At 40.1% G+C, this 27,532-nt stretch overlaps 1 protein-coding gene across 7 annotated transcripts in view; it reads right to left on the reverse strand.

Moving 5' to 3' along the window:
• The window catches only part of PLCB4 (phospholipase C beta 4), a 198,791-nt gene that overhangs the window by 52,287 nt on the left and 118,972 nt on the right, over nt 1-27,532 (reverse strand). For all 7 annotated transcript variants that reach the window (XM_057423494.1, XM_057423495.1, XM_057423497.1 and 4 more), the window contains 13 exons: nt 21,990-22,069; nt 21,399-21,452; nt 16,334-16,415; nt 15,647-15,747; nt 14,968-15,025; nt 9,766-9,874; nt 7,518-7,728; nt 6,807-6,900; nt 5,457-5,536; nt 4,931-5,015; nt 2,374-2,464; nt 1,631-1,726; nt 368-468 (listed from right to left, as the gene is read on the reverse strand). In XM_057423494.1, coding sequence (XP_057279477.1) covers nt 368-468; nt 1,631-1,726; nt 2,374-2,464; nt 4,931-5,015; nt 5,457-5,536; nt 6,807-6,900; nt 7,518-7,728; nt 9,766-9,874; nt 14,968-15,025; nt 15,647-15,747; nt 16,334-16,415; nt 21,399-21,452; nt 21,990-22,069 — 1,242 coding nt within the window. The remainder of the gene's footprint in view (nt 1-367; nt 469-1,630; nt 1,727-2,373; nt 2,465-4,930; nt 5,016-5,456; nt 5,537-6,806; nt 6,901-7,517; nt 7,729-9,765; nt 9,875-14,967; nt 15,026-15,646; nt 15,748-16,333; nt 16,416-21,398; nt 21,453-21,989; nt 22,070-27,532) is intronic.

The raw sequence follows: 27,532 nt of genomic DNA on the forward strand, positions 1-27,532 counted from the left end.
ACACAGGATGTAACCTTGCAAAAAAACCATTGTTGAGCAAGGAAGCTGATATTCTACCTCATATTAGGGCTCTGCAACTGAGATGCAAAGTAAAATACCAGAGGCAGGAAACTGCTTGCTGCCTTTAATGAGTATTTTGGATCAAAATCTCCACTTGTAACCATTTCCCTCCATGCAGATTGTTTTCCCAATGAGTACTCAACATGAACAAGCAGGCTGCAAAACTGAATCTAAAGATTAGGAATCTGAAGATCTCGGGTTTGACTCTTCTGACACGTGCTGTGAGATGCTTCCACAAAACAGAGTGCCTTTTATACCCACTTCCATGGGAAACTTCCAAAGAAATACATGTAAGAAGCAATCCCACCTTTTTGACACTGATGGCAACAGCTTCTTTTTGACCGTAATCATCTACAGTAAGGTCACTTCCAAATTTGTACTCTGGATGAGCTTCTTCTTCCTGGTCAGCTGCACAGAAAAGAAAAAGGATCAGTGCAAGAAACGCCACAGCAACTACTAGTTTTGTGTGAGACATGAAACAAATGGCAGCTGAATGCACAGGTTTGGGTTTGGCATTTCTTTAAGACAGAAATAATATCCAGGGTATTAGGTTTTTAAGGATTAGTAAGAAATTATAGCTCAGGCCTGAGATTCTTACAGCTTTGACATAGGAACAGAAATCTGATTTACTGTTATTTTTGAAGGAATCAGTAACTTGCTTAGGAAAAGTGTAAAAAAGCCCCAACCCAATAGGCTTGGGGAAATAACAAGAAATGAAGACAGAGTTCTTTATTTAAAGATGTAGAAAGTTGCGAGTGACCAGGTTCCTCATGCACTGTCAGTCTCCTTATGTTCCCTACTATAGGGAATAATTTTCATTTGCTTTTAAGAGTTGGATCATAAAGAATACCTTTCACAAGGGCCTCTACTGACAGCAACAGCAGTAGCTTTATGCTAGTTAAAACAGATAAAAATTAACCAAGGAGAGGACCAAGGGGTAGGCTAAAGCTGGGACGTTTAGTATGACGTGTCACCTTGGTCCAGCCACTTGCCAATGCATGATTTGCCTCTTCTGAAGGTGGACATTTAAAACAGACAAGGTGAAACACACCCTAGATATGTCTATGTTTCCCTGTTGGCCATAAACACATTCCACATCACTGGCTCACAGTTAGATGTTTACACTGAAGATATCAAGTTTGGCATCCCTCATTTTATCCTTTTAAAGTATAATGCAATATTCCAATCTGATGTTGACACAAGCATTAAAAATAGCGACAAAATCTGTTTTCAAAGCAAAGATCACAGCTTCCCAGTCTCACACACACAGTGACTTGGTTGCTGCTCTAATATGACTTCTGAACAGTAAGTGGAAGTCACAATTACCACCAGTACCACCAGCTGAGCTTACACTCCTACAACAGCCTGCTACAGAGCCTGCAGCTGCTGTATGCACCTGAGATGAGATGGTAAGGCTGAAGGTCTGTATAAATGGTCCTGCATTGAGTTCAGACTTACTGCTACTGCCACAGGCCATAGGAGTTTGGGTAACATGCATACTAGCTGCTCATGCTGGCCTACTTATTAACCACAGGCAATGCATGAGAACCGTTCTCTATGAAATCCTCACCACTTTCTATTTCTTCTTCGTTATCATCCTCTAGGATATTTACAGGAGCAGCAGTTTCCCCAGCCTCCATCATCTTTTTCAGAGCATCAAGCTGTTCTGTTAATAAGCAAAATATAAAAACACATTAGTCATTACATGAACAGTTTGTAGCACAAAGAAATACACAATCATAAATGATTCTCTGAGCTATTTTTCAATGGGTTGTCTAACTTTTCAGTTAATAAAATTTTACAGAGTAATAGCATCATTAGACATACACTTGTGTTAGAGCTGAAAAATGGTCAGTAAGGGCTGCACCCAATGCTTACTAAAATCAAGAAAACTATTTCCACAGACTTCAATTTCTTATTGAAAAAAATAAATATCAGAACTGGCAAAACAGCAAGAAGAGCAATTTGAAATTCCTTTTCATTTTACGCCTATCCTGGACAAACACAGCAATGCAAACAGATCAGTGTAGGCAGAATTTACAAGAGATTCTATCTGCATCATATTTTAGCTCAATCAGCAATCTGATAAAGTCCCAGGATTACATTTCTAGGTCTATCTATTCCTATGCTAGATGCTGGTATCAAGGCCTAGACTCTGGCCCTCATATGAAACACAAGGGCCAGCAGTGTCATTTATATATAACTCATATTCTTTCAACAATGAAGTTCAAACAATTTGAAAACTTTAGTATTCAGTCTATTTGCACCTATCTGGACTTCTGTTTAATTTAATATGTGACAAGCTTTACTTACTTTTTTCTACTTCAGGTTTCAGCCTTTTATTCTTTATGAGAATCTTTCTTTTGAGATCATTAGGAGAAGGTAAGGCTTTACCTGGATCAAGCTGTAAAATAATTTAAAGACAAGGCTTAATAACAGCTATTTTGCCTTTGTGTATCCCTGTTTGGGATTTTGATGTTAGGACAGCAATGGTAAGGGGCAGTGAACAAGCAAGCGCCTCCTCAGGCACAACCTTGGTAAGTAGTGTGACCGCAGCTATATTATCTCCTCTGCTTCTTCCCTATCCTATAGGAAAGCTGTGCTCAGGTAAAAGTTGCTGGCTGAAGCCAGCACACTGGGCTCCAGCCTATGCCATCCTCAGCTGCACTGGTCAACATGTCTCCACCTCTCTCCTGCCTAGCAGTGGTCCTGTATGTGACCTTCATGCGGCTCTTCATCAGATGACTTCCTACATTCCCTCTCTCCTGTGTTTCACACGCAACCCACGTCATAGTTTAGCCCATTATCATTTGATCTCTAAATAAGTCACTTTTTATGGTCCCTTCAAGCTGCAATAATGCAAGTGAGGCAGCTTGTACATTCTTACAGAGTAGAAATAGGTTGGCACTGGTGAACGGAAAACTACCCAGTCCTTAGCTAGGTAATGAGGACTATTTAGGGCTACAGGGTCACATCTTTGGTATTTGTGAAAGGCAAAAGGCAAGCTTCACATACACAAGGAAGTACTACTGAAAGCATTACTGCTCCAGTTTGGGGAGGAGAAATTACTGAGAAAAAAGTACAAATCCTCTGATTTAAGCCCCATCATAGAATTGAGGCTAAGAAACAGAGATATGGGTATGGTAATTAGCACCCTCTCCACCTCAGGCTTGCTAACAGTATTATGCAGGGAGTTGCTAGTATAATGGACTGTGGTTTCCAGTAAACCTTAAGTGATACAGGAGAAGATGTTTCAAGGACTAGCAGAAAATCTTAGTAGAATTATTTAGATATTCTCCTTAAATCCAGCTCTGAGCTATGCAGAAGCAGCACTCTAGATGCAGAAACAAAAGAACAAAGCTCTATACCTGAAACCAAATAAAAGCAGCAGAAGGGATAAATAACAACTCAGGGAAAAAAAACACAGATGGACCCAACCCCACAAGAACGGGTACAAACCTCCTTGCAAGAGGGTAATGATTACCCACAAACACCAGGCTAGCTCCGTCATGGGCTCTTCAGCATGTTAGATGAACAGAAAACACAACTGTTCCTAAGAGCACTTGGCTGGAATTCCACTAGATGTCAGTGCCGCAGAGCTCATTTATCCCCAGGCTTCCAGGATGCTAGTCTGTATCCCCAAGCAAGGCATAACTGGTTGCCCACTTGGACAAATATTTGCTCTTACTTAAAACCATATCTGCTTCAGCAACTTAAGTCTGCCCTCCTCAGTCGACTACTCAAGGTACCAAACCCCATCCACTTATAAAACACATGTTTCAAGCTCCTCTCTGCAGTATTTGCTTTCTGAGCAGCTGAGGACTGAATTCACCCATGAGGAGGAATGGACAAAAAACATAGAAGGCTCAGTAGTGCTCTAGAGAACAGGCAGCTGAGGCTAAATGCTGGGCCCTGCTGTAGCTGCATAGTAGCCTTTGGCCATCTCTATTTTAGGTTTCCCTGAAAGCTGCTGGGAGCTGTCATTCGTGAGGGATGTGGCAAGTTGCTACATACATTACAGGGAACACGACAGATTTAGTTCTCTGGTATGCATTTTTCAGGGCAACAACCTGATATCCACCAAGCCTTGTGCACATCTGTCCCTGCAACATGCAAGGAAAGCACAGCGCTGGAGATGATAATGCCATGTTCACATGGACAGGAGCTGAAAGATAAGGCAGAGTCCTCTCTGCTGTGGTCCTGCAACAGCACTGAAGAGCATCTGCAAGTTTTGGGTGGCTGCTGGCAGACAGTGAGCACGCTGCTCAGGAGGAATCGCTGCAAGCTCTGGGTAACAAGCTATTAGAGTCTCAAATATTGTGTTTGTGAAGGAGTCTCCTGCCATGCAGGAGACTGAAGCACATGCAGATTACAGAGCACTTGATAGTTCAAATGAGACTGCAGGGAACTCTTTGTGCTTAATTTAATTCTTAACGCAATAGTGGGGCCCACCTAGACTGCAGGACCTGATCCGGAGCATGAAGCATGCAAAGCACAACTGAAAGAAGAGGTTTCCTTAGCTGAGACCATGCAATTTATAATTAATTGGGTTTTCAACAGTGAGTGTCATTTTCAGACTTATGTATGACCTGCAAATACAATGCACGTGTTGTATTTTATGTACGTGCTGATACTACATCACACATCAAGGGGATGGATTTCCCCAGGCTGCTCACCAGAGCCCAGTACAGAAGAGATTAAACAAACCAGATAAGGAAAAGTCTGTACCAAAAAGTATAAACACCTAAAATCACTAGTGATTTTTGAAAGCTTAGGACTGGCAGTGAACAGCACTATAGGTGATATGATCCCACTTTATCATCTCCTAAATACAGCTAATATAAAGAAAGACTGGCAAAATATAACATACTGGATGTGTTTCTAGAGGCTGCTTCAACAGGAGATCTCCAAAAAGATCTTCACAGTATTTTGACATCTTGTACTGTTGATATTTACTGGAAAAGATGATGATGGTTAATCTTCAAATGTAAAAAAGGAAACCACTATTACTCAGCAAAATATAATAATACAAAGTAATGCAGACATCCCAAATTATACAGTGCCCACTTTCTCTCAACTGAGAAGTATTACTTTCATTATACTGTCAATAAAAGTCTATTATCTGACACAGATGAATTTAATAAGACCAAAAAAGTAGATTAACTAAATCCCACACAGCTAATGGAAAAGCCAAATATATATTTCACAGCTTTACCACAGATAAAAATATTGCCATTATTGCACTCAGGATTGACTAGTATATTAAAGTACAGTCCCTTCAGAATACCTGCATATCCCTACAGTTTTCAAATACACTCCAATCAGCATTTTTGATCTCTATCATGTTTCTTATACATTGCACTATAAAAAATAAATATATAAAGGGCACCATTTACCTGCAGTGATTTTCAAATGAAAGAATGACAGGATATTCTGATGTAACAAATGCTGTTTCCTTAATGGCTTGAATTACATCCTATGAAATGCAATAATAGGATTCAAATTAGAACAGATCAAATTATAATCATAATGAAAGAGACTTTTTTGTTTTCCACCCGACTCTGAGAAATTGAGAGCTGAGTCTCAAATGTGACAAGTGAAGCCAGAACTAGAACAAACCATGTGCCCATTCTTCTCTGTGCCCCTGCAACAACCTGGGCTCGGCACCCAACTGGTGCTCACTGCACCTGTAGCAGTGGTGGCAGCTTCACTCAGAACCCATCAATGCTATCCCTGGATCTGCTGCCATCTTCTCTTGCCAGGGAACCTTTTAACTTCCAGAAGAACTCCTGCATCTTCAGGCTTTTTCCACAGCTTAAGAAACTTGCAACCAACTATATCCTGGGCTGCATCAAAAGGAGCGTGACCAGCAGGTTGAAGGAGGTGATCCTGCCCCTCTACTCTGCTCTCATGAGACCTCACCTGGAGTACTGTGTACAGTTCTGGTGTCCTCAACATAAAAAGGACATGGAACTGTTGGAACAAGTCCAGAGGAGGCCACGAGGATGATCAGGGGACTGGAGCACCTCCTGTATGAAGACAGGCTGGGAAAGTTGGGGCTGCTCAGCCTGGAGAAGAGAAGGCTGCGTGGAGACCTCATAGCAGCCTTCCAGTATCTGAAGGAGGGCTATAGGGATGCTGGGGATGCACTATTCATTAGGGACTGTAGTGACAGGACAAGGGGTAACGGGTTAAAACTTAAACAGGGGAAGTTTAGATTGGATATAAGGAAGAAGTTCTTTACTGTAAGGGTGGTGAGGCACTGGAATGGGTTGCCCAGGGAGGTTGTGAATGCTCCATCCCTGGCAGTGTTCAAGGCCAGGTTGGACAGAGCCTTGGGTGACATGGTTTAGTGTGAGGTGTCCCTGCCCATGGCAGGGGGGTTGGAATTGGATGATCTTAAGGTCCTTTCCAACCCTAACTATCCTATGATTCTATGAACTTCTCAGACAATGGAGAAGATATTTATTCTGTGGTATGAAGAGACACAGGGTGTGAAAATAGGGAGTAAAAGAAGCAAGCCTGCTTCCTGCAGTTTCTGTGGAAAGGCAGATATAACACGGGGTGCATGACGTGAGTCAGAAATGAGCCCTAAAATATGGGTATAAGAAACTGTGCCTATGCAATGTGTCAAATTCGTAAGTAGGGAGCAGCATCTTGTGCTCAGGAGGGGAGGGTGCCCTGCATGGATTCCTGTCTGGGGTTTCTACAGGGCTTACTGCCTTGTGTAGAGGTCAGACGTTTACCTTGAAAAGAATATCTGTGCACATTGCTTTTCCATGCGTTATTATTGGTTCTTGGTCTTCACCTTTGCCATCCCAACAGTCCAGCTCGACACACCTGAAGACCCAAGAAAAATTATGTCAGCTTCCTTAGTGTTTCAGTACAGGAGACCTACTCGGGACACGTTCTGGGCAGTGATGTTCAGAGCAGGAAAGTTACAAAGCAGTTTTGGGAATGAGACAATTCTTTTCAAGTTGCACATGTGTAATTTCAGACTGCTTTCATAACTTTGGGTACGCTACCTTAAATACAGTATGCGTGGGTTTACACCTGAACAATGATGGTTTTAGCACTGTAACACTCTTCTAGTTTATTCTCTTACTCAGTTAACTGCAACACATTCTGGTATGTCATGAAATTAAGCAGGAAATCATAAAGTGATTCTCATTGACAGATAAACTTAATTGCAAAGCAGAATCGCTTCTGAAATTCTTCAGCTGTTTTGTGAGATCAAACTTATCTTATTCACAAACTCTCCTGACATCAACTTCTACGTTCTACTGCCTTTCAATGGTTTTTGCAAGTAAAATAGTGTCTGACATAAACATATTTTCATTTACCATACTAATACATTCATACAAGCAATTATGCAACGGATCACCACCCAGGTATATTACATAGGTTTCAGGTAGCAGATTCACAAATATCAAAGGCTGTTATCTCCTGCTTCCAACCTGCATCCAGCCAAAAGCACTTGTCTGTACATCTCCACCGAAGATTTGCCGCCAAACTGCCTGCCTGTTAAATATGTATTGTGAGAGGAACTGATGAAATAATGAGCCAAAGGATGGTCCATTTCTTGATATAATTCCAAACGGTCTAGGAAAACTGGGGCATTTTCATCTGACATCAAGTATCTGCAAAATCCATCACTTGATATGACACCTACAAGGAATAAGAACGCATGGTAAGTTGCTACTAGAAATCAATAGTGGGCAGGAATCAAACCATCTCACAGAGCAGGATTTACATAGGTTTCTGCTAACACACAAGCTGTATTTACATAGGTTTCTGCAAGCAAACAGAAGCTCTCCTGCTCCAGTGCTCCAAACTGACCAGCAACTGCATCCCTGGTACAAAATCTGCCACTGCGTTCCCAGATAAAAGTATCACGTGCCCACCTATCTCAATATCCTATGTCCAGCACTCACCAGTAGCAGACCTAAGACATCAAAAGGATGTGAAGAAGGCAAATAAGTAGTGACATCTCCTCAGAATACTCCCAGCAATTCTGGGCTTTGGGACTTGGTGAGCCAGAAACTGTGAGCTTGCATGTACCAGGTTCCTGTGCTACTTTTCTCTTCTTACATCTTTAGCCCTGCCCTGCCTGTGCTACATTGCTGCTAATCTGCTTGTAGCAGGTGCAGAGGCATGTTCTCCACCAACAAAAACAAGTGGAGGTGTAGTTGAGAACATCTGCAAAAGCTCATTCCCAAAGCATTAGGAAGATCTAAGCCACCTTCAAATTTACTGTTCAAAGTACAGGTTTATTCCTCTATAATGAAAAGCAAGCCGCTTCCCACACTGAACATGGGACATACAGTAACTCAGAGAACAGAGCACCTTTCTCTTATGTCCCTGATTTTATATGCTTCAATAAAGTATAAAAAGTAAATAGTGATAAATGCTAATAAAAATAGTAAGAATAATCTGTAGTATCAGTTTTAAAGTGGCCAAGAGACTGAAGAATGATCTGGCGTAGTGAAGAAGGTGTTACTCACAAAGAGTCACGGCAGTGAGTGGTTATCTGGCACTAATTTGGAGATTGCTTTCCCTAAAGTCATGTATGAACACTCAGGTATTGTTAAGGCACAGGCTGCAGCAGTCCTGGCTTTATTCTGTTTAAGACTTCTTTTCTCTTACACAGAGAACTGCAGTAATCCCACTTTTCATTCTGCTCCTAACTTCCTGAGGAAATCCTCTACTGAAGCTTAAATTTTCCGTGCTTGGTGTCAGCCAGAGGTGAACTGCTCTGGAACGTCTTATTCCAATCCTCTCAGCTGATTCTCAGTTTCGGAAGAAGGGAGAGAAAAGGGAGGCAAAATGGCATTTTTAGCAGTAGGAATGTTCTTATTTTGTGGATCACCGAGAACTTCAACACAGTGCACAAAATATCTTGGATCATTTGTACTTTTAGTCCATCATCTAGTGGGAAAAAGTCAGAAACAACAGCTGAGACTTCAGCAACTTAACAGAACTCAACAGCCCACCCTTTTTAAATTGACTTCCATTGGCTAGGAGGAAAAACTTGCTTTTGTAGTGTTCCTGAGCAGAGAGGAGCTGCTATTTCAGCAGAATGGGTAAGAACTGGGAGCCAAGTTCAACCACTGACACCTCCAAAACTCATAGCAGCTCAGGACACGAACGCTCCAAGAACGGCTTGCAAACACTTCCTGCAAGTTTCTTGCTCAACTCCTTTTTCAGTGCACTCACATAAAATACTCTGCTCTAAACTACACTGCTGCCCTCAAGCTTGGTACAGATTACATTATAAGGTTGATGCACATCCTATGGTGCACATGGTAATTGTAATTTATTTTGTATCTTCACACAGTATCTGTACAGCTTTGCAGCCTCTCTGAGACTTTGGCCATAGCCACATGCACATTGCCTTGTTGCTAGAAGGAGTTTGCATGCTGTTCCCTATTGACACAACCCTTAGCCTCTCCCGTTTCATATGAGGATGGCTGTCTGTAGCCACAGTGTAACCTGGATCAGGGAAATAATCCCATAATAAGTCACTAACTTTGAGGGGGGATATTTCTCTGCAGGTCTGTTTCCTGATTTAGTTCAGTGGCGGCCACACAAGTGCTTACCCCTGATAACAAGGACTGTAAGCTCCGTTTGAAATGTTCGGATGCATCAGAATGAATTCCCCAAGCGCCTAAACCCAGTGAATACTGAATTCCCTCCCCCATTTACCTTTACTCTTCAAGTCTTCATCTGGCTCATATGTCTCAATTATCTGCATTGCTCTTTTTGTGTCATAAAAGGGGAATAAAATTTCATTGAGCCGAGGATCTCGCTGATGCTAAGGTTAGAAAACAATGGAATTCAGCAAAACAATATAGTGCATACCTATCATCCAAGAGCATTTCATTACTGCAGATGACAAAGAAAGAAGTGGACATTTAAAAAGAAAAAAAAAAAAAGAAAAAAAAAAAGGAAAAAGCCCTAAAACTTACATGCTATTCAACAGTAGCTTCAGCTTTAGACAGAAAATGAACCTTATCTTTCATAGGAAGCCTAAGAAATTTAAGGATAAATATATTGCCAAAGAACAATCCAGTGCAATCGTATACTGCTCTTACTCTTGCTTGTTCATGCAAATAATGACTGCACGTGCTATACGTGCCAATGAGATGTTGAAAATACATGGCTAAATGACTCCTCTGTGTCAATCCTCCCTCTTCCTAATCTGTTGTGTAAGGCCATGTGAACTGACAGACTTGACCGATGGCACTGTAACCACCTTGGCAAAAATGCTTCTCTACATCAGTATCTACAGCTGAAGTAGAAATCAGAAGTAAATTAAAGCTGTACTGTAAATACAGAATTGGAAACCTGAGTTTAGAAATAGGCAACTACAGATGGCTATTTGTGAATCTGGAAACACACAGTGTTATTAACTACTCAAAACCCAGCGCAGGTTCTTAAACTTAATATGTACCACTTAAAAGAGCTTCAAAGGATCACCTCGTCAATTCATTAGCATTTTCAGTATTAGGATTTCATAATACATGTAATATTTAGATACAGTTTAGCAGGGATTTCTAATACACTACAAAACCTCAGAGGTTTTAAGTTTTCACTAATAGGGTGCTGTGTAACTTTTGGTTTTCTCCATGCTGGGTTAGAGCTGCACACTGTGTGCCTGATTCTCCATTAAAAGAAAACTAAAACTGGAATTGAACAGAGGAGTGGCATGGAAAAGCCGATGCAATAAAATACAGAAGTAAATATGACTGTGAAAACACTCTTTTCCCCCAGTAGGTGCACAGTTTTCAAGCTTTAGTTTAAGCAGAATTCAGAAATGTAACAAGCCAACCCCATATTGGTGATCAGTAATTTGGAGTGGACAGGATGGTGTCAATATGGCTTGGCACAGCCCTATCAGCATTTGCTGTAATTCCTCATGTGTAAACTTTTTGACATTTTTTCCATGAAAAAAAAGCAATATCCAATCAAAAATTAGCACCTGATCTCTTTTCTTACAATCAACATACTGGTGCCTAATTAATTCCAAGAAATTACAACCAATGCCAATTTATTCATGCATTTAAGGAGGGATCTTTTGAGTAATGCTACTGACAGTGTACAGCATCTAAAATACAGCAGTTTCATTCACTACAGATCATCTGTCTGGATATCTAAGTAAAACTCAGATGAAATATGATATGAGAGCAGATGAATGCAGGACATCACTTGCTAAGCAGCACACAACAACAACACAACACTGGCATGCAACAGAACAGTCTATTGTGACAAATGACAAGCTTTATACCATTAGTGACAATACACCACTTCAAAAAACTGGAAGAAATAGTAGAGAAGGTTCTTAAGAAAAGTACTCTTCCCCACTCACTTTCTTCTACAGTTAGTCATAGGCAAACAGAAGAAAATAAATGGGATAAAGCAAAAATTCTCCTCTTCAGAAAGAGCCCCAGAGTTATCAAAGGAGCCAAGAGCCAAATGTTCTTCTTGTCGCAATGTTCATCACTCATGATCAGTCTTCCATTTAAACAAAAGCAGGTCTTGCCATTTACTTAGTTTAAAAATTAAAGCAAAATTGATAACTGATGAAGTTTAAAAAAAAGGAAGACTGCTTACTAGTGTGTCTTGGCAAAATGTTCTACACTACTGAGCTTGTTGCCACAGGAAAGTTGTAAGACAAAAGCTGACCAAAACTAAAAGCATAAAGTTTCATCTAGAAAGACAACATACTCCCGGACTGATAGTGTGTGTCCAACAATTTGCGTTTCATAGAATCATACAATTGTTAGGGTTGAAAAAGGCCTTAAGATCATCCAGTTCCAACCCTCCTGCCATGGGCAGGGACACCTCACACTAGACCATGCCGCAAAAGGTTCTGTCCAACCTGGCCTTGGACACTGCCAGGGATGGGGCATCTATCACTTCCCTGGGCAACCTGTTCCAGTGCCTCACCACCCTCACAGTAAAGAACTTCTTCTTTATATCTAACCTGAATTTCCCCTGTTTAAGTTTAAACCCATCACCCCTTGTCCTATGAACCCTTGTCCGTGATGAAGAGTACCTCTCCAGTAAACTTGTAGGCTCATTCAGGTATTAGAAAGCTGCCATTTACCATATTAACCGGGACACCCTTACAGTAGGCATTCTCAACCATATGAAGGTGACCCATCTAAAAGCATGGGGAGAGGGAATGCCTGTATGGTTCTGCAAAGAGACAAAGACCATTTAGCCTCTCCAACTTGGCCTCCAGACTCCTCTTTGAGCAGATACAAAGTGAGATACACAGTAGCTGTTTACATGATGACACCAATCGTGCCCCTTGAATTTGTCTTAAGCAGTGGTAAGAAAAGTGTCCTTTTGTGGATATGAGTAACAGAGGGAGACAGAAAGAGGAAGCGAGTGGGAAAGAGGAAGGAAGAGCAAGAAAGCGTGAAAGAGTTGGATAGAAAGGGATCCCTTCCTACCTTCTTCCCAGAAGAAAGGATGAGTCCTGGTCAGTCTACTGAAATTCCATTTGACAGTTTGCAGGAACAAACTCAGTAGCAGTGATTTCAGTTCTTTCTCTGCCTCATTTTCTGTTTTCAAAATTTGACTTTAAAAACCCATGACCCAGACAAAATGCTTTGTGCTTGACGATAATTCAATTTCTAAAAACTGCCCCAACGTTTTAATACTGATACGCCATTAAATCAGCTGTCAGGCAGCAGCATTTGAAAGTCACATAGAGACAGCAGTTTGGTAAAACTCCAGGAAAGCAGCTCACCCTCCACTCAAACCCAGTAACGTATCCTCATGCTCCCTTAGAAACCCGTAACACTTAGAGCTTCTGCAGCATGCCTCAGAGGTTACTGAATCCAAATTTATTTAGGTTAAAGACTCTGCCAAGTAACTCCCCTCTCCTATATAATGATAATCATCTTTTTATTTTTTCCAGCATTAAACACCACTGCTAATTGCAGTGTTGGCCAGCTGTCAAGGGGACCAAAATGATCACTTCAGAAGGGAGATTTCTAGGTCATTTAGTGTCTTTCAAAACATGACTGAAACTTTAAACTCTATTTGGAGACCAAAAGACTTCCAGCACAGAGCCAAAGGCATTAGTTTCAGCCATCAGAAGGAATGTCCTATTCTGTAAAGCCACTTCACTAATTTTTTCCCAGCTTTGGTCACCAACTAAAAGGTCAACTATAATATTTCTAATTGCAAGATGTGTGGTGTTGATAACAGTGTAGCTAACAAGATGCAGCTTTCTCAAATATTGCCCATGAAATAAGACTTCTAGTTCTGTAAAAAGAACTGCTCAACCAATACAAACCTGAAAGCATGATAGAGTTTTAACTTTTTAACCAGTCCCTGGAGGTAGCCAGGAAGCTCTTACAAGTGCTGGCAGCTCTCCTGAAGCAGTTTGGCTTTCAAAGAAGCACACTTCAAAGTAATTATAGTGATCACTTTAAAAATAATGATAAATAGGAGTTTACCGAAAAATGAGGATTACCACTAAAAAAATGATCAGAAGGTGGTATGGTTCACTGTTGGGACAGGGCTGTGTGCTTCAAGCAATGAAGTGTATCTACCACCACAAGTGAATTGGGGGTTAAGGTACTTTAAGGGAATAGTTAATTTAGATCAAAATGTTACCCCTTCTCTCTTCAATGCAGAAGCAAAATGACATGCCTTAGCTACGACCCCAGTCCTGCAAACATCGAGCCACTGCGACAAAACAACATCTCACAGTAGTAAGATTAAGCATGTGCTCCAATTTGCTAATAGAGAGAACTAGAAGAATAGGAAATAAGGCCCCAAGTATGTAACCATTAGTCCTGAAGCTGTTCATCTTCTCACTGTCTTTTCTTTTTGAATATTCTTTCTATATGTAATTCAGTTTTGGTGAAGAGTAAGGCATGCAAACCCTACTGAAAAAGAAAATTATATTGTAAGTTTGACATATAGGGAACTTACTGCTTAATTTTCATATAGCATCATCAGATATTTTAAAAAAAACATATATATGTAATTTTATTAATTCATATGAAATACATAAAATAGATTTATAACTAGTAAAATAATTTCAGATGGAGAGATTTTTTGGTAATGCATCCTAAAAGATCATGAAGAGGTAAAACAGCTATCCATGGTCCAGAGGACAAGAATCTACTGGTACAAATCCAAGTCAAACGTGCCTATTTCCCATGCGAATGTTCTTGTTAGATCTACATAGTGCATTTATTGTTGCAACTCTGCATGAGTCTCCTATAACTTACTGTGCTTTAAGGATAGGAAAAAAACACCCCAGCCCCACACTATTGAACTACTTTGCACGCTCCTGATGTTATTAAGAAATATCAAATAGTCTTGCCGACAACTGCATTCTGGAAATACAGCAATAAAAATATTTCCTCTTATTCTGCACATATAGGATGTTAAAAGTCATATACAAGCTCTTAAAATATCCTCTTCACACTTAGCTTTGTAATAGACTGAAACAATACTGTTGAGAAGAATCAAACCACTGTTTATAAAACCCTATTTCATTGTTTCTGTTATTCAGAAGGACTAGGAAATATATTTTATTTAGCTGTGGCCTACAGGTAAAGTAATTGCTTATAATAAATACTGGGTGTATTTTAGTTGAAACTGCATTGAATGTAACTTTTAAAACATATACAACATACACAACACACAACATAACACAACAGCAAGTAATCAACAGAAGCAATCTGCAAAGCCAACATGCAGAAAGCACAGCGGACTAGGCCGAAGCTGATTTTTGCACCTGGATGTTACCATAATGGAAAGATCAGCGGATCAAAAGCACAGCAAATAATGGCATGATTCATGCGATGGAAAGGTTGGAAGAAGCAAGCCACTGCAGACAGACTTGTATGGTAGTTAATGTATGAAAAAGCTTACTTCATTTAGAAAGCTCACTAATTGGTCTACCGTTAAATAATCAGTTTTGTCTCCATTGCTGAAAAGAAATTCATTAGAGAATGTAAGTTTTCATATAGGATGCTACAGTAGGTATGATTTACATGTTGACATTGTTGATACTTTTAAAACCACCTACTTTTCTACCTGAAGTAGCTCTACAATCTCAAAATGAACAGTCACAGAAAACATACTAACTGTCTATGCTTGGCACAGTTTATCTCCCATACTTCCTGCAGCTTAACAAACATTACTTTATAAAACAACATGTAAGTCCTCCAGCTGAGAATAAATTGAGTGAGGAAACTTCTTACACTTCACATTTCTTATTTAATTTCATTAGTTCACATACTGCGTTAATCACCTAAAGGAGCAAGTTAAAACTACAGTAGTTAGTAAAGCCAATGCAAAAAAATAAAGAAGTTCCAGGTGCTTCCTCTAACTCATGTAAAAGTTGCTCTAAAATACAGAGTGAACTTTTACATTAACAATCTGAGAGGGAAGGAAGAGGAAAAACATAGACTTGAGTTTGTCTTAAAGTATCGCTGATGCTACTAGGATTCAAGGTTAGACAATCTTTACAGTTTCTGTCTCTATTAGTTACAGACTAAAAATGCAGCAAAATGAGTTCAAAGCAAGATAATATTAAATTTGAGCTTACATCTTCTTGAAGAGGTCCTCTATGTCAGTGCGGGGACATATCTTTTGGGTGAGCTCATAAAATTTCTCGTAAGTAAATGCTGCAGGCTCAATTTCATCATTCTGCAACAAAATGCAAAGGTACAGTTACCCAGCAAAGGAGAGCTTGTATGGCCTTTTGCCAAGAGCACATCAAGAAAAACCAACCAAGAGTTGGTTTAGCTCTTTACCTATTATACTAGTAGGTAAAGAGCTACTAGTTTAAGATTAGTTTCTTTTCTATTTTCTGAAAACAGTTCTTAATTCATCTTTCTCATAGATCTATTTGTGCTTATCTTCTGACCTTACAGTAACACAGAACTGAAAAACTGCCTTTTCCTTCTGAAGCTTAAAAAAACCCCGAAAGTCCAAAATAACGTACATTTTAATGTACAAACTTCAGGATGCTGAAGCCAAGGAACATTAAGAAATGACTGAAAAGTAGCCTATTACAGAAAAACAGGAAAGCCTCCTCTAAGAGGTTTCAGAACCACTCTATCCTACAGATTTAATCACAGTTCAGCTTTAGTAAACCACCTACAGTAATTAGGAAGTTACTCATGAACAACAGGCATGTTTTTATGTGAAGCAAATGACTTAGATCACAGCTATAGATGTGAATGATTCAGCAACTTAGTATAGCAAAAAGTTATTCAAAACCACTAGATACCTTTCCACTGGGAAGACCCAATTCCTTAAGTGCCTGGAAGATCACTTTTTCCGTTTTACCTGATGCAAAGGTTCTGGTAATGCTGAAACAAAAAAGAATGGAGAAAAAAAAAAAGAAAAGAGAGAAACATTAGTCACTTTTAAGCAATCTGTACTCTCTTGCTTTCACTGCCAACAAGCCATTTTCCTCTGGCTTCAGCTGATGAATGTAAGCATCTTCCAAGTAATAGTGCTGTTGAAAAAGTGCTCTAAGCTTCACAGAGCAGCACTGTGAATGGATGCCCGCAAGCCATCCATTAGAAAATGTATCAAAATAATGAACTGCAAACAGAACAAAAGAGGTTATTTTTTCCCCTAACACGCTTGGATACAGATCCATGCAAAGCATTCTTCTGCTGGCTCTTCTAATATCTATGCAGAGATAAATGATTGTGCTTAAAACGTAGCAGATTCTGTAAGTGAGGAGACTCACATCTCCATCCATTCCTGGTTGTGGTGACTTCCTTCCCAAGCATTAACCTGTGCCTCCCAGGTCACCCATAAGGAAGGCATTAACCATTCCAGTGGCAGCTTCCTCCCTCTTCCCTTTTCAAGCAGTCACTGCTGGCAAGAGCCCCCAGCTGCACGCCAAACCTTACTCCCTGCTCCCTCACCCACTGCAGGGCTCATTGTCCCCTTGGAACGCTTCCTTACCTGACAGCCATTATGCATATCCCCTCTTCCTTCTGCAAAACAGGGGTGATTCCACCATGCATGTGGCTAACAAACTGATTTCACTTGAAATTAAATAAATTCAGCTAAAGTTTGATTAATGTGAAAGTGTTTGGTCTACTTCTGTTTCCATTTGAGAGGAGTTTGAATAACCTCAAAATGTGGAAAAGCAGATCCAAACTTGACAGCTCTTACTTTTGATCAGGTTCTAAGCTAGAATGACATGTCCCATGGACATTGCAGTGTCCCAGTCTGGAGAGAAAAACTGAAGTCTGTATCCACCATTTATTTCTACTGCCAACAAAACCTGTACATTGGGACTCTATAGATGCCTGATTAGAATATGTTGCTCTTGAACAAAAACCTCCAGCAAATGTTTATCTCACTTAATGATAATCTTCCACATAATAACCAATCTCAGGTGGTGAAAGATGTGAAACAAACTGTTGCTGTTATTTGTTGCCATAGCAAGTCACAGTTGGTTTATTCTCCAAAATGCTCTAAACCACCTACGTAAGTATTTTCATACTAATAAAATTCAGATCAGGAAGTGAAAGATTAAATGATAAAATAATGTTTTAAAAAATCTTGCCCTTTTTCCTTTTTTTCTTACAACAATTTGACTTCTAGATCCCTATTTAGTCGCCTAAACAAGTTATTTGATTTTCCAAAGCTGATAAGAACCAAGATGTTTTCATTCAAACAGACTGCATTTCACTTCAGGCACTAGTTTCTTACAGAAGTCTCAGCCGTCTCTTTTTTTACTCATTCTAAACACACATTAATGTTTCTCTATAATTTACAACCAATCTCCAGCCCTGTAAAAAATTATGCCTGTTCTAATGAATTGTACCCCAATAATAAACGTCATGTAAAATGTGTAATATTGGCGGAAGCAATTTGTCAGAAACTGTGAGCCAAGATTCCATGGCTGCAAGGAACCTATTTTTGATGCCAAACTGGTTTTTATTTCACCAAAGATGACAGCAAACATAGCAGTAACTTGTAATGAGAGCAGCAGCATAGAGAAGATTGCATGAATCAAAAAAGATTGTAAAAATACAGCATGACACTTTCATTTTGCTAAGGATATTGTAAATAAAACTCATTTTCCCTCTATCAGAACAGACTTCATCCTAGCAGATTTACATTCACCTTGTTGTGCGCCCTGGAAGAAAATTAGGCTACTTCAGATGCAGGCAAGTTACTGGTTGACAGATACCTGCAGGTGTTTGCTCATGCTCTACAAAGGTCTGGGGCTTTTTATGGCAATATGTCAGTGTACTTCGTTAGAAATATTTAAAACACTTCCCAAATCAGGGACTGAGGGGTATGAACCTGTCATGCTTGTTGATGGGTTCAATGACTTGGTTACTTCAGACCTTCACACTGAACCATCACTTCAAAAATCACACCATCACATAACTTGTTCAAATCCATCTCTGATCGTCATTCCACTGATTTTAGCAGTTTGGCTAGAACTGAAAGTACCACTGCCTACTCTGTACAAGAAATTACCTAAGACTATCATTTCCAACCACTGTCCAAGCACTGACACAGGCTCCTTCCTGGCACTCTGGAGTAATCAATACAAAACATATTTACTAAAAAAAGTGTTATTTCAAATTAACTTTACTAAACCACTGTAAAACAGATTTAAGCCTCATTTATCAGAGTTTAGCTTTTTTCTTTCTTATATATATTTTCATAGATGCTAAATTAGCTTAAATCCTTTTAAATGTAGTTATAAAGGGACAAGCACGGATTGAGCAGAACTGCTGAACAGGCTTCAGCTGAACAGGTGCCCCTTGGATATGTAGAAAATCCATTTTCTGCCAACAGAAAGCTGCAGAAACACAGTAGAATTCTCTTTAACAAATGCTGGCCTTTTAAGTTATCATTTACAGTAGTGTTAACATCTGAAAATACACAGTATCTTACTAATGCCCTGTCCTGATAAGATCTGTAGATGTAGTTCTAGACTCTGCTAAAATTTATTAAAGCCCAGAAGACAAAACTGCTGCTCTCATAAGGCTTTTGCACTATTAACTACCACAATTTCTTCCTTCCCGAACAGAGTAGGTTGACAGTAATAGATAGTACCCAAGAGTATGTTAAAAACCAAACGCAGTTGAGAAGAATCTTCATGACTCTGCAACCCCCAGCTGTGCTAACAAGGAGTCTGGACTACTGATGCCATTGACCACTTTCACCTTCTTGACGCTCATCATCCCTATGGCTGCAAAAAAGCTGCCTTAAACCTGAAAAGAAATGCAAGGAGCTTTGATTTCCCATGCAAGATCTTTTTTTCCCTTCAGTGTTTTACTACACTTCTGTGTAAAAACAGTACAGGTGATCTTGTGATACACATTTCTGCAGCTTAACAGATCTGCTGGCCATTCTCGTTCTGAGATAGCCTTCCTGTTTGTATTCCCAGAGCTACAATTGCTGCAGGAGTCTCTAAGCAGCCAGGGAGATGGAGGTTTGACAAAGCAGGACTAACAACATTGTGTTTAGAAGCAGTGAGATGGAAGGGCTGCCCATAGCAATCTGGAGATCAGCTGAAATGGAACATCAGTGGTGTAAACCAGTGGACAGTTACTGAGGGAAGGCCTGGGTAAACAACGTGAAACTTGGTGCCCCTTGCAAAGCCCTTCTGCCCACACTTCCCAGAGCTTCCTGGCTTGCCTTCCTCACACACATATCCATCTCCTTATGCATCTACCTCCCTCTGTTCCCTCTTTTATCTTCCCCATTCTTTGCACTAAGTATTCATGTGAGGAGGAGGGAAGCAATGAAGTCTCCCACATCCCAGGCTGCCCAGTGCTGAGACCCCTGGGTACCCATGTTCCATCCCGTGGTAACTAGCTGTTACTGGATCAGGCCAATCTCATGATCTTCACATCCTCCATCAGAACTCTGATTCACCTGCTTCCCAGATGAGCCCCCCAAAGCAGCCACATTCCACCCACACCAACATAGCACATTCCCTGGATCATCCAGATGTAAAGAAGATCCAACTGCCCTCTGCACAGCATGGAATTGTAGATCCCTTACAAATTTATAAGCAAACGACTTTTGCAATAAATTAAGCTGGAAATAGTTCAAATCTGAGTTTAAAGATTTAATACACTGGGAGCAGTGGACTGGACTGTCTTTAGGCTTGTCTGCATACATAAGCCAGTGTGCTGTATTACGACAGAGAGAATTTATGGCTTGCTAAATGTGAGATAAAATACTTCAATGCAGTAACAGCTTCAGATGAGTTAGTGAACTATAAATTCATACTGAGGAACAAAACTCTATGTTCAAACATTGCCCTAAAGCTCTAAAGTCTTGAAAATGAATTTGCCTGTGTAGTATTGCTCCCTTATCGTTACCCTTCAGCTGACATTCCTCGTGGGACTTCTGCACAGAAGATGCCTCATGGCAGAGTAGTTTGAGAAATAAGCAGGGGCTTAGCTATGTGAAAGCCGAAAGATTAACACACTGAAGCAGCCGTAACACTGGCATGGTGTCACTTCAGTCACGAAACTGAAGGGTCCTGGAAGGCAGTATGGCTGGCCCTTTGTCCTTCTGCAGATTCTGCAGGTGCAAGATCTTCTCTCATAGGAAAAAAAAACATGTTCTGAGGCTTATCTTACAAAGTCTCCTTCTTGCTCCCTTCTGTGAGTTTTAATTTATGAAAAGCAGCATGTCCCAAAAGTGTGGTTATCACACAGTGCATGACGGGGAAAGAAGCTCAACGTATCAGCAAGAAATAATTTCTAGAGCAGGAGGGGGTAGAATTACTGCCTAGCCAGAGAGGGCTGAAAATCAGTAACTTGTAAGAGGTAATGGCTGTTCAGAAATACACTGTTCTAGCTTTTCTGTTACTGACAATGACTAACCCAACAATTCACTTAACATGTGGAGAAAACAAAATGTCAACCTAGGGGTTCCTAAAAAAGCAGAAGTATTTTTGGCAGAGCTGTATCTGCCTCCTTCACAAGGAACTACCTTTTTGTCCTCTCTTAAACTGGCCTGCAAGCTTTTATGGTTCTTTCACTAAGTAACCCATCCTGGAGTTTGAAGAGCTCTAAGCTGAGAAGACTGATGCTCTAAGTGACTTTGAAAACAATTACAAGCACTCAAATCTTCATTACAATGGACTAAGAAATTACCAGGCTGATAAGAAATCCGACCTAGTTTACCAAGGAGGTACAGAACTCAGCTAAGTATGTCTAGTTCTGTACTTATTTTTACATATGTACTAGTAATAGAATTAATATTACATTTCATTATTAACCCACAGAATTTTATTAAGATTATACAACCAGTACCTGATAAAAACTGGAACTCCCAATTATGCTTACCTCCGAACTGGAATTTTCCCATTTGTGTTTGTTAGAAAGGCCAGCTTCATCCAGCTGAAACAAAGAATGAAATGTTTCTCAGGTATTTATTAAAGTTGGGCTCTAGGTACTTGTATTTAGCTTCAGATTATAGACATGTCTGGGAAATAAGTACAAACAAGTAATTGTTCTGTAATAAAAACCTTTTTCTGTAACCCTTTAGTGCTCGAGGCAGTGCAAAAGCAAAAAGCAGCCCAAAAGAATCAGTATGTCAATGAGTACAAATGAGAAGACTAGAGACTCATGGGGTTTTCTTTGCGTATGCATCAATGAAAGAACAAACCAGATTATAATTAATGCATATAATATCCATAAATCAAATGAACTGTCATAAATTATCTTCTATCTTCTCAAGGACAGGTGCCAGATATAGACTTGAGATCTCTTTTGGTCACAAGGAAAGATAAATTAAACTAATTTAACATAATTTTCTTTACTACATCGTTTTGTGATTGCAAATGTTGACCTATGAAAAACAACGTAATATTTGGTTTAAGTTTGAAAAAGGAGAATATAAGGACAGAAAAATAAAGGAGAAAGAAAGTAACTTACTGTTTCTTGAGACATGTCATTGGACTGACATTGTTAGCTCTAAAGTTATGTATGATGGATCCAAGCCCTTCTACCCATTGCTGAAAAACATGAAAATGCAGAAACACTAAATTAGGAAAACAGAAGAGGGAAAGAGGAGTTAAGTTTATCTGGGGAGAAGGCTCTTCTTCCCTGCAGCTATGGATAATGTTAATAACCTGAATGGAGGAAAAAACTGGCCACTTCACAGCCTATAACACCATGGAAAAGTCCCGCCACATTTTACCCATTACTATTTCATCCTTCACTAAACAAAGCGATCGTGCTTTTCATTCTCTCAAGTGCTACATGTAGCATCAGTGCTGCTATTAAACCAGTTTATTGTCAGCAGAGGCGAGCGGTCCACTGATTGATTTATTAAGCCTTCTACTTATAGCCTGTATAAACATACGCCTGCCTTTCAGTTGTGGCTGGCAATATTAGCTATCCCTGAGCAACATTATACAATATGTGATGACATGTTTAACTGGTCCACTTTAGAACAGGAATGGAACTAAATATCAATAAGCCAGAGCAAACCACAGGAAACACAATTGTTCTGGGGTGCTGACCTCATCTAACACCCTGTTACATATTCAAGCCCTGTTTGCTTTCCTGCTTTCATCCTTACAAAGCAAAACATTCCAGTAACCATTGGGATGACTCAGTCAACAGCAGCATTACACCACGTACTTATCTTAATTCCTTTTTATGGATCTATTTTTCTACTATAGCTTGACCTAGACTTTGCAGTAGTATATAGAAGAAGCTTAAGGATTAGGCCTTAATATGAACACTCAATAAGAATCCTGGGAGGATAAAGCTGTAAGAGGAGAAAAATTATGACAGCACTACAAGCCAAGTGTGATCTCAATTATGCTATTGTGATTCTAGGATTATTCAACAGATAATTTACACTGGTGGAACTGAGATGGGATTTGGTCCACTGCTTAACATTAACCTTATGAATAAAGAAGCTTCATGCTTCCGGCCAAATTCTGTGCATGCAGCTTGAACTAACTTGGGCAGGATCCAGAATTTGGCACTTATAAATAGATGCAGATGAGTGTGTTTTTCTTTTCATGAATGAGTGCTGTACATCTGCAAAACAGATGGAAAAATTCATCATTTATATAGGAGGAATACTAACATCTTCGGGAAATGGCACATTGTAAACTGCAGGCTGTAAATCCCTATGAGCTAAAGCAAGGTCTAAGGTGTAAATTCAGGAGATAAACACACTTAAGCAGACCCTTGGTCTTATATGGTACACTACAAGCACAAACTTCTTAAACAAGAAACTGCTAATCAGATTTCCTCACAAACGTACCTTATAAAGCTGGTTTGCTTTAAGAAAAACAGCTATTTATTAAGACATTTATGAATAATTAAATATCCCTTTTCAAACAACCTTTTTAAGGAGTACTGCATAAAATATGCATACAAATAGAATAAGTTGTATCTGAGAATCATTTGAAAATAGAAGTCTGACTCTCGAGGAAAGCTATCATTTGAGGTTTTCTTAGGTGTGTTTTTGAGCTTGAAAAGAACCCAACAGTAACAGTCTGCCTTCCCATTTATTCATGCAGCTGGGAAAAGAGAAGACAATTTAGCAGTCATGGTATGGATGTGCCTAAGAATATAAAGAAAGCATGGCTCACGGGGAGAGGCAATATCATTTATTGGAACCGACATAGCTGGAAGCCATTGACAGACATAGGGAACACTTATCTTTTCCCACGAATGTTCCCTCACCTAAGATGATACAGGGATAATTTCAGGATACATGCCTGAACAAATCTCACACACATTTTAACCTCCTAGAACTGTCAAAGTTCAACTACCCACGCTTGGGGTTTTGTGGTTTATTTGTGGTTTTGGTTTTGCTTTTTAAACAGTAAAATGTAACATTACTGCTGCATTAACACGCTCACATCCATACAAAAATTCATCCTGCCATGATCTGGATTAGTTTGTAGACCCTTGAAAGATCCTCAACCTTGCAATTGCTGACCCATGCAGTAAAATGGGATATGCACTGCAAACAAAAAACCCTGGAGAAATCAGATTATGAAAAATGAATGTTTCGAATAACCTTCACCCCTTCAAAACCCCTACTAAGAAACACCTTTGGAGCAGTACTGGCAATGTCACTGTTTCAATAAGGAAATAAACACAGATCTATTCTGATTTGAAGGCAACAGATTACAACTACAGCAGATATAACAAAATCGAACATTTACAAATAAGGTTACCCTGCACTCGGTGCTGAACTTACTTCTGTACATCAGGAACAGCTGTCAAAAAGGAACACTACTAAAACAAAACCCCAAACCCAACCAACCAACCAAGTACAGGAATCAATGCACCAGCCACTTGCCAAATAATTTCTTTGCAAGAGCTTTCCTGATGATTCCCACTCTAGAGGGCTCCCTAATCTTTTTTTCAACGATAATGCCCTTTCCTGATAGATATGCCAAATCAAGAATTGCATTCTCTTGCACTGAAACAGCACAGAACTACAGCCAAACACTGATGAGCCTCAAAAGCATCACATCTCTGTCCATCTATGAATCATCTTCACATCGGCACGATGTCCCCTGGGCAAGACATGGCACTTGGAGAAATACATTTGTCTATCTGTTCCATGTCAAACTGCTGCAGTACCATGTACCATCTGGCTGCACGTACTTCAGTTTGGGGCTACAGCAGCTTTCTGGAGTGTTTCATCAGAGAGTGCCCACAGTTACCAGCTGGCCCTAAATTAACTAGGAATAAGAGCTGAGGTAAAAAAAAGTAAATCCTTCTGGATTGTGAACATACCATACAGAGGCAAAATGATGTACAATGAAAAACCTTTCTTATCCATAGGTTAATACACAGGCTCAGTGCAACACATTCAAATTCTTTTCTTCTGCCAGAGTAGTCTCCAAACAACAACTATCTTTATGATCTCTTTTAAGACACTGTGCCCCAGTGCACATATATTCACCAAATGTCCAAAACCTGAGTTCTCTGACAAATATCAAGCTGACAACATATTGCTTTCCTGAGAGCCAACCATTCCCAGACTGAATGTACACTTGACTCATGACCTTGTGAGAGAAAAGCTCAGATTTTTCTCAGCTAGCATGCCACAAAGAATATAGCAGCAGCCTTACTTGTATGCTCTGACAACACTCTTATTTTATGGATGAAGCTGAAAGAACCTGTAAACCCGTGTCAGTAAACAGGGAAAAAATCCTCAATTCTCTTCTTTTGTGCTCAGCATTTCCAAATCACTGCCTCTCCAAAGAAGGAAAATCCTACAAGGTGAAATTTAGAAACGTGGTAAATAGGAAACGTTTTACTTGGGTCTTACAGAAAGTAGAGTTACAAAAGGTTTTTGATAGCTATACCGGATACATTTGGTTCTTACTGATTCTGGTGCTAAATATTTTCCAATTTTCAAAACACGGCTCAGTACCTTTAATGTCAATTTAACTCCTGAATTACTTTCAAGAATTATTCCAGATTCATATCAAAGAGGAATCTGGGCCCTGCTATGCAGTCCCAGAGAAACAAAACCAAAACCAAATACACTTTAAATACAGACACTTAGGCTGACATGAGAGGCCAAAACCTAAGTCCATTGGAGGTTGGAATAAGCAGGCTGTATTGTTTTTCTCTATCAAGGTCTCTAACAAGGTCTAATACTAATACCTTTTTAAAGAGAAGGTGCAAGAAAAACCGCTCTTAGAAGCACTCTATCAGCTTCTGCTGTAGTACTCAAATGCTTCCAAGGCACTTAGTGACCTTGTGTTAACCAGGGTTCACCGATGAAGCACAGGCAGCAGGGGCAGGGCACACAGATAAGTTTGACCTTTCAGCTCTCTCTTAGCCACCAACCTTTCATTTAGGAGGGTTAAAAAGGGCAAAAATTATGACTGGCTAAAACTCACTGTAACCTACAGCTCATGGAATTCTAGACAAGGTCATTCATGGCTTACTTACAGAAGAGGTCAGTGTTATCCAGACCTCTCGAGATTTGACTTTCACTTTTTCAGTGCAGACTCTCTACACTCGCACTCAATTCCAGCATCAGGAAAGCTGGTGAGGCAAGGAGACATTGCCCTCTGATTTTGGCATTCAGTGCCTGGGACTGGCTATCAGAGTCAAGGGCCTGAGAGCTTGAAGGTTCAGGAAACCCAGGCTGAATAGATCCATGCTTCCCAACTCTTCCCAGGACAGACACGGCCTGGCAGGATTGCCTAGTCCTCTGCCCTCATCCAGCGATGCTGTGACCAGTAGATGTCCCTCTTCTCTCAACGCAGATGTCTCAGCAGCAATTTGTGTTACGATCATTACCGAACCTTTAAGGTAAGATAGCAAAAGCAAGGAGATGAGATGACGGTGCAAAAGCTATCCCCCACCTAACCAGCTGCAGCACAGACTTGCATGACACTGCTGTGAAAATTCCATTACAAAGATAAAAGGGATTCGGATATCTGACTTTCAAATACCTCATCAGGAAAGCTGAGGCTCACACAATACGCTGTACTGGGAGTTGCCTGATGTGTCCAGGCTGCTATCACCCTTCAGTAAAGCCTTCCACCCCAGAATGACTTTTCTGTCATTGGAAGGGTCTACTCTGGAAGTGGCTGGAAAACTCATTTTGGTTGCTTTTGTATACAAACCAAGACAAACACAGTGGAGCCTTACACAATGAAATAAACCTCCTGGCTATGGAGAACCAGGGCCCAAGTTTTCAATTTACTGGTAATTCCACAGTGGCATAGCCAAGAAAGATCACAAGAAAGCTGAAAAGAACATTGAAATCACAGACGCTTAACTGCAGGCTGGCTGGGATATGAAGATTTCCCTTGAGAACATGGTATTACATACTTGGCACAGGGCTGCGTGAATATGTAAGCAGTGGTCATATATTTAAGACAGCCATAGTTTAGAAATGCTTATCAGACAGGCTATGAGACATAAGCCATATAATAGCATAGCTGGACACACAGAACAGCAGGAGGCTTACAGAGCTCTGTTCAAGTATGTTCTGCAGGTTTCTTGGAAAGTTTTGTTTTGAAACACCAAAACAAAACACAGCTATGGGAAAACAGAACTTTCCTGCAACGTGACTGTGGGATATTCCCATGGGAATCTTCTGCTACCTTTTAGCTGCTCTCCTAGCAATACGATTTGGGCAAATACTTACAGAATCACAGAATCATAGAATAGTTAGGGTTGGAAAGGACCTTAAGATCATCTAGTTCCAACCCCCCCTGCCGTGGGCAGGGACACCTTACGCTAAAACATATCACCCAAGGCCTCATCCAACCTGGTCTTAATAGTTTGTTTCATGGAAAAAAATCAGAGTCAACTGAAACAACTTTTTCTGGAAGTCAAAGAGACATATAGCAGAAACAGTAACAAAAAACATCAGCCTGGGGCGCTTCATGGTACCAAAACCACAGTGGGCCATGTAACCATTTCAGACAAATTGAAACGTATTTAAAACTGAAAAATACCATATCAGG

This window comes from Pezoporus wallicus, unplaced genomic scaffold (assembly GCF_028554395.1).
Source record: "Pezoporus wallicus isolate ANWC-B61680 ecotype Strahan unplaced genomic scaffold, APGP_CSIRO_Pwel_v1 contig_4191, whole genome shotgun sequence".
Taxonomy (NCBI): domain Eukaryota; kingdom Metazoa; phylum Chordata; class Aves; order Psittaciformes; family Psittacidae; genus Pezoporus; species Pezoporus wallicus.